General features: G+C 43.7%; 1 gene segment (V, D, J or C); it reads left to right on the forward strand.

Annotated features, from left to right (window-relative positions):
* Positions 1 to 4,442: 4,442 nt before the first annotated feature.
* LOC144488054 (T cell receptor alpha variable 17-like) lies at positions 4,443 to 5,005 on the forward strand. The segment is given in 2 exon segments: positions 4,443 to 4,500; positions 4,689 to 5,005. Coding segments are annotated over 2 exon segments (375 nt in total).
* The last annotated feature ends 3,098 nt before the right edge of the window (positions 5,006 to 8,103 follow it).

Below are 8,103 nucleotides of genomic sequence, written 5' to 3' on the forward strand. Positions count from 1 at the left end.
CCATCTTTCTTTAGATAAGGAGATACGTATTGTCCGCAATACTCCAGGTGTGGTCTCACCAATGCCCCGTACAACGGAAACATACCCTTCCTATTTTATAATAGATCCCCTCGTAGTGAATGATCATATTTTATGACTTTTTTAATTAATTACTATACCTGTACCTTAGCCCCTTTCGATTCGTGCCCTAGGACAGCCCAGTCCCTCTGTACCTCAGAATTTTGTAATCTTTCACCGTTTAAATATTAAGTGTATTTTATATTCATCCTGCCAATATGGACATTTTCACATTTGACCACATTATACTCAATTTGGCGGAGCTTTGCCAATTCACTTAACCTACTTATGTTTCTTTATCGTATCCTTACACGCACTTTATCATTTATCGTCCTACCTATCTTTGTGTTGTCTGCAAATTTAGCATCCATATCTGCTCTGTAAATATTACAGTGTATTCTAACAATTAATCCAGTTCTCCTTGATTACTGCTCTGCTACATATCATCGTGTATTCCAACAATTAAAGCAGAGTTCTCCTGCATTACTGCTCTCTATCCTTTAACCGGGTAATTGAATAATTCATCCTGTTCTCTTGGATTGTGGCTCCCCAACATATCAATGTGTTATGGAACCTGCTCCTGAAACAGTGAACACAAAAACACGGTGAGGGATCGCCCTCTGGTGGTGATGTGAGGTAAATGGGAGATCAGTGAATTCTCAGATTACTGAAGGATCTTGTTGCAGGATTTTGCTGCTGTATTTTTTCTTGTTCTCATGATTCTTATTATAATATACTTAAATTCAGGTGGACCCATGCACGGAACTAATACGAACTTCAGTCTGAATCCTCATCAATTAATTGCTTTATCTGTTTTGAGTGTTCCAGGCCTTTCTGTTAAACTATATTCGTGTTACAACATTTGAAACCACAGCAATACTGCTAAGATTCGAACTCTCAATAAAGTTCTCTCCACACATCGAAAGGATGTAAATTTGACTCCAACCTCACATTTATCTGACAGATTGTCGGATTTCAGTGCACCTGCTTCAAGTTTAAACTTTCCTCAGAGTTGTCATGATGATATTTTGGCTAACACATCAGCTGTCCCCTAATGGGGCTTGGGGAATTTATTGAAAGAGGAGACTGGGAGAAATTGCATGTTCTAAATTCTGCACGTTGCTGGAAAACGGTTGAGGGAGAGAGGGGCTTTGAGACACAGAGATAGGAGACAGACATTAGCCGCCAAAATATTGAGAGTGCAGGATGGACACCGAGGTGAACAGAGAACCAGAGGCGCAGAGAAAGACAGGCAGGGGCAGGTAAAGTTATTGGGCTACAACCAATGTTGTTCGGTGGCCAATTCTTGACAACACTGAGAAACAAGCCAATCCTGTCATTGGGTAACGCCTCTTAGTCCCCCAATAAATGAGGACTGCCCATGATATAAAATTACTTCTTCACATCAGAGTACAAGAGTTGACATAATTTTACAATTCTGCTGATTTTGTGGAATTTTTAACTTGCAACTATACTAAAAATACATTTACAGTTCCTTAACTCACGCTTCAACCTTTGATGACATTTTCTTGCCTGTGTGAATTATTGTGCAGCACTTTCCCCATCTTCACTCTCCTTTTCAAGGTCTCTTTGATCAAAGGGTCTATCTGATCAGAGTATTTTGCTGCCTAAGGGACAGCTTATATTGGCATATACATTTCGCAAGGTTGTCATTGTGCTATTTAAAACAATCACTGAGAACAGGTTGCCATCAATGTTCATTCTCATTTTGAATGTCTGTCAAATGTTTTCTGACACAATTCACAACCCAGTGTTTCTCTGTTACAATAATCAGACCAGCGACTTCATCCCCACCCCTGGCCCCCAACAATGTAGCGATTTTCCTCACAAGCACACTGATTATATCTCAGCTTGGGATATTTCTGCTCACTGAAATCCAGGTCTCCTGCAACAGGACTAAAAACACCACTGCGACACATGTTTTTTTTTAATTTCAAAAATATACTTTATTCACAAAAAAAAACTCTCCAATAAAACATTGCAAAATGACAGATCCAAAAGTCATAAACAGTGCAAAAAAGAATCATTTTTACAGTACAATACAGTGCTTATTTACAAAAACATTACATTTTGTTATATTTCATTTCTTAAAACTATATACATGTGTCCGAGTTTACTGTGTGCCGTTATTTTTCAGGTTGGCACACAGTTATGCAGGCCGAGGGTATTCTGCAGTTACCCGGCCCTCGGTCTGCCTCGGTTGAGACGCTTTACACGGTGGCCTTTCCCCATTGTGCCTTGGCGGCGGCTGCCCCAAGCTTGAGCGTGTCCTGAGCACCTAGTCCTGGACCTTGGAATGTGCCAGTCTGCAACACTCGGTCGAGGACAATTCTTTCAGCTGGAAGATCAGCAAGTTTCGGGCGGACCAAAGCGCGTCCTTCACCGAGTTGATGACCCTCCAGCAGCAGTTGATGTTTGTTTCGGTGTGCGTCCCCGGAAACAGCCCGTAGAGCACAGAGTCCTGCGTCACCGAGCTGCCCGGGACGAACCGCGACAAATACCACTGCATCTCACTCCAGACCTTCTTTGCAAAGGCACATTCCACAAGGAGGTGTGCGAGCGTCTCATCAGCCCCGCAGCCGCTTCGAGGGCAGCGTGTACGTAAGCTGAGAGGATCCAGTGACACTATAGCAGTTTAATGCGAGTGCGGATTGGAACGAGGTTTTACTTGCTTCAACTTCCCTTTTACAGAGAGAACAGCGACAATGTGGGAAGGCAGCAACTGGGTGTTCTGGGGGTGGGGAGGGGGAATTTCAGATAGGCAATTGTGGAATAAACACATTTAAAGTAATTTCCCAATCGCGATTTCAGTCTAAAGTTTAAACACACTCCGATATGATTGATTCGTGTTTGAACATGTATTTCAGATCTGAGTCCTGGAAATTATGTCACTTACTTATTGTCCTCAAATGATGAGACAGAAACAGAAGTAGTTTTTTTTTCAAGTTTCAAACATGATATTGCAAGGATTGTCTTTGTTTTATTCTGGAACTCACTGATCAATATCAGCTTTATGATATTGAACTGCGCTCGCAGGAAGTCTTACTCATGTTTGCAGACAATCGTGAAACAAACAACAGCAACAGCACCGGTCAGGCAGCCAAACCTCTCCATCTCCAGCTGGAGAAATTGGACTCTGAAGAGATGATCCGAATAAGGACTCACTTACGGAATTTATGATGGAAACCAATCCAACCCCGCACTTTGCATTGTGTTCGGGAGCTCCTGTCTGTTGGATTGTAAAATAGTAATTGCTTAACGTTGCAAAGCCAATGCGCAGAGCGGACTGGCCAAGCCAGAATCCATCTCCTAATTGCCCCCAAAACCAATTCAAATTGAATCTAATTCATGGTCCTCGCAAAAAATCCAAGCTGACATGAAAGAGCATCGCACCAGATCTTGGGCTCGATTTGATGCTTGATCCGAGCCCAAAGACCGAGGTGCCTGCTTTCTGTTTTAGTTATATCCAATCAAAAACCGAATTGGTCCACTCAAAGGTCGCTGCAAGAGAGACATTGCAGATCGAAGCTGACAACACAGGGCCCATTCTTCCAGTCTTGGGCTTGATTAACAACATCCTAGCTGATTGGAGTAGGTATTATATTCCTTCCTGTGCTTGACCTGAGCTTCATCTTAGCAAAAGGCCCAGATGGCGTTTTATTAAAAATTGATTCAAACGAAACCTCGATGTAACCTTATTGATTTCTATCAAGTGCAGGATTAGCAAATTACACTCGATGTTAGACAATGGCTAGAATCTGGATAGATACAGCCACTGTGAGCAGTGCTGTTCTCAGCCGCATAAAACACACACCCAGCGGGAACCACATTAACCTCGGACTAAACATTCACCCATTTTTATTCCAGTCATGACTGAGAAAATTAACTGCAGAATCCGATCAGACCGGCAGATCCGCCATCAAATCAGTTTACAGGTTAAACCAGTTTCTGATCAGTTGTAAATTCCCACAAACTCAGGGCTGGATATTCAGATCAGCTCCGGGAGAGATGTTTCTGTCCCTCAGACCAGACCCACTGACGTCAAAGGGCTGCATGGTGACGCCGCACATGCCCGCATTCTGACGTCACAGTGCCGGATACTCTGATGTCACAATGTCTGTTGCTCTGACGTCACAATGCGGGACGCTCTGACCCTTGCGCACGCTCCTCCCCCACACCCTATCGATGCTGGAGCTCCCTCACTATTTCACTCCCTGATCAAAAGTCCCAGAGATCCAGCTCTGGTCGCGAGAGTATAACTGGTGTTGGGCTCAGATTCATGTCCAATAGCTTTGCGTTCCCAGGAGCTTTTCCTGTCCTGAGATCTTTCTACAACTGTTTTACAAGTGTCGATAGGATCCGACATGAAGCTCAGCTTCGCTTCAGTGATCATCTCCCTGGATTTCTTACTCTTCCCTCAGTGTAAGTGTGGTCGCTATTTCTGACAGCGATATTTCACACATTAGCAATGCTATGTTCTGTTAAATAGTATTCTGTTTTGTTGTGTTATCTTGTATTATGCATTCAATTGTACTTCATTGTGCAACATTGTATTGCAGTATGAGATTTTAATTTTATGATGTTGTTGCATATCTACATATCCTTCCCAGATGCCGCTGGTAGTGAAGAGGTATCACAGTCCCCAGAGTCTGTGGTGGTTACCGAGGGAGACCTAGCATCGTTGAACTGTTCCACTACAGCAGCTGGACTGGTCCTACAATGGTACAGACAATACCCGGACCGAACCGTGCAGCACCTGGTGAGCGGTACCAGCGATCAGGGCAGGATCAGGGCTCGGAACATTGTTGCAGAGAAACGCAGCGTTCTGAGTGTCGGCGACACTCGGGTGACAGACACTGCTACCTATTTCTGTGCGGTGGGCGCACAGTGTTGTAAAGATCAATACGAGTCGTACAAAAACCGATAGAGGAGCAGTCCTGACAGTTTGCCGCCTGTGCTTCATCAAAGAGATAGACATTTTATAAACTTTATTGTAGTAAATCCACTGAAACAACACAGCCCTCCAAATCTATAGCAAATCATTTCCTTCGCAAGCCGTATCGGGAGATATCAGCAGAAGTAGTCGTGTTTCATAAGTCATTTGCATCTGTTTGCGATTTTCTGGGTTCTGTGGTGTAATGGGTATTACTCTTGACTTTGAATCCAGCGATCTGAGTTCAAATCTCCGCAGGACCTTGCTTTTCTTTGTCAATGCCGATGATTGCTTTGCTGAAGGACATTCCGCTTAAAGTTTTCACCAAGTGCGAATCGAGAGGACAGTTTGCCAGCCTATTCCACTGCTATTACAATGCACATTGCTGGGCCTCTGTCGACAGATGCCCGCAACATCAGTGTTTCTCTTTCTCATTTTCACTCCTCTTTAACGCTCTGTCGATAGAAAGGAGCAGTTGGTGTCAAACAGCAACAACCCTTATTGACCAAGAATGTGTATGTGTGAGATCTGAGTGAAAGACCTCCTGCCTTATACTGGCGCCTGTTGGTTTCATGATGTCACGGTGAGCACGTTGGACTTTCAATCCAGCAGTCTGAGTCCGAGTCTCGGTGGAACCACGATTCTCATCGTCCCAACTCCTGTTTATCTTGGGACTCCTGTTTACCCTGTTCATGTTGAGTGAGGTTTTGAGGGTTTTTGTACAGGTTCAGCCCAGCTCTGTGTCTCTGTGGGTCTCAGTGCGCAGTAATACACCCCGGAGTCTGCCAGCTCTGTTTTAGACATTTTCAGCGGGACCGTGCGGGTTGTATCATTGAGCTCCGCTGATAAACGGTCTCCTGGGAATCTCTCTTTGTTCCCGGTATATTTGCTTCTCATCAGTAGATACTCCATGGATCCGCTGGGATACTGACGGTACCAGAATAGGTAATAATTGTCAGTGCTTGCAGTTGTATAATTACAGAATAACTGAACATCATCTCCTTCACTCACTGTGACTGCAGCCGGGATCTGTGAAACTGGATCTCCTCCACATTGTCCTGTAAGAGCCAAGAGTAATGCGAAATTAAACGATGTCAGTTCACTTTGTTTAATGGCCGGATTCGGCCCGTCACCCTGGCCAATAATCTGAAAAACGAACCACAGCATCTAAACAGGAATATAAATCCCGCAACACGCAGGTTGTAACGGGAACGTGTTTGTCGCGGTTAAATGACACTCCGTTAAATGAACACCTTCGAAGGAGATCAGATCCTCGCCTTCGTTTCACGTTATTTGATGGGGAAACTAAACTGTCCGTGGGTTTTAGATCTCGGGTTTGTCAAAGCTTTCATCCAGATTTTATCAAGTTTGTCAAAGTCCCTCAGCGGCTCCGGTGGGGCCTGCAATCCCACCTTAACTCTTCACTCTCATTCAGCTGAGGTATTTTGCCTCCTCCCTTGCTGAAACAAAGATGATTCTAATTGATATTAGAATCAATATATATTTTAATAGTGCGTTAATCGAACTGCTCAATTGAATGCAGTGAATGGTAAATATGTGAAACGCAGAGTTTGTAACTTGTGAACCTACCGGTTAGTAGAGCTGCAGCTGTGAGGAATAAGCTCAGAGTCACAGGAGACATGTTTGCAGAGAGGTCGAGGGGGATGTGAGCAGAGAGGGTTGAAGTTAACATTTTAATTGTCAAGAGCTGGTGAGAAGTTGAGTTACATCCGGGCCGCTGTTGATTGGTTCATTCCTGACAACGTCACTCATTGACAGCCAACCGTAGAATTCCATTGTCTTCAAATGACCCAATCAGCGCTCGGCTCCCTTGGCTCTCAGCGTCGGGAGAAATAAACTGAGGAGTTTGTTCCCCCCTCGGGGACCTGGACAGGGATGAGACCCAAACTTGTCCAGTTAATCGCTTCAACCTGTAAGGCGGAGTGAGAACAGGAAATCGGTTAATTTTTAACTGTTCTCTTCCTTTTATTCCTTTATTGTCTTTCTTATCCACCTCCTACGCTTTCCCCTTTCCTTATCTTTTCTCCTCCTTTGCTTCCCTTTCCCCCCGTTTTCTCAATTTTACCTCTTTTCCACCCATCTCCCCCCTCCCTCCTTATCTTCATCTGTCACAGCTTACCCTCTGATTTCAGTTTCTCTGTCGTTTGGCCATTCACACCTATTATTCTCTCTTTGGACTGCCATTTGCAGCTTTTCCCTTTGTTTTTGTGGCTATGACTCATATTTCATTCCCTCATCAAAAAGTATAAACATCTCCCACTTCTCATGCCTTTTAGCTTTGACAAAGGGTCATCCGGACTCGAAACGTCAGCTCTTTTCTTTCCTTATAGGTGCTGCCAAAGCAGCAGAGATATTCCAGCATTTTTCTTTTGGTTTCAGATTCCAGCATCAACAGTAATTTGCTTTTATTTTAAATTAGTTAATGGTGTTCCTGAATCATAGCCGGAGCCCAAATTAAAAGAGCTGATCTGGAACTGTGAAAACTCCCCGTAGCTGATGCAGGAGGCCACTGAGTCCTGAGAGAATTGAATACAACAATGTGGTCAATAGCCAAACACCATCTTTTAAATGGGATGAATGGAGGGCTAGAATTAGCTATTTAACAGATTTACGCAGAATGAGAGTGGATGGACATTCCATGTAGACCTGACCTTAGGATCTCGATCACTTGCAATATTCGCAGCATTGTTACACAAAAAATCGTGTTCACGGTAAAGGGGTGGTTCGTCCAAACTATGTTTCTGCATTTGTTCCTTCAATCAAATTTTCTTCAATCAAGACACGCGCTCCGATAATGAACTTAATACAATGTCCTTCTGCCCTCTCCTGGTGGAAAAAAGCACTACAATATACAACTTTAATCGGTATTTTGTCAGAATTAACACTGGCTGTGTTTCATGATGTTAGATCCAGTTTCCACTATTCCCCCCAACCCGCATCTTGTATTAGAAATAGATTTTATGTCATCCATTCTACTTCTACCTGAACTCCTGAAGATAGAGGTGGAGTGACACAATATCCATGATCCGCTCTAAAAAGATTGTTGGAACATCGGATGATCAATGAGTTCC

Source organism: Mustelus asterias, unplaced genomic scaffold (genome assembly GCF_964213995.1).
Source record: "Mustelus asterias unplaced genomic scaffold, sMusAst1.hap1.1 HAP1_SCAFFOLD_1238, whole genome shotgun sequence".
NCBI classification, from domain to species: domain Eukaryota; kingdom Metazoa; phylum Chordata; class Chondrichthyes; order Carcharhiniformes; family Triakidae; genus Mustelus; species Mustelus asterias.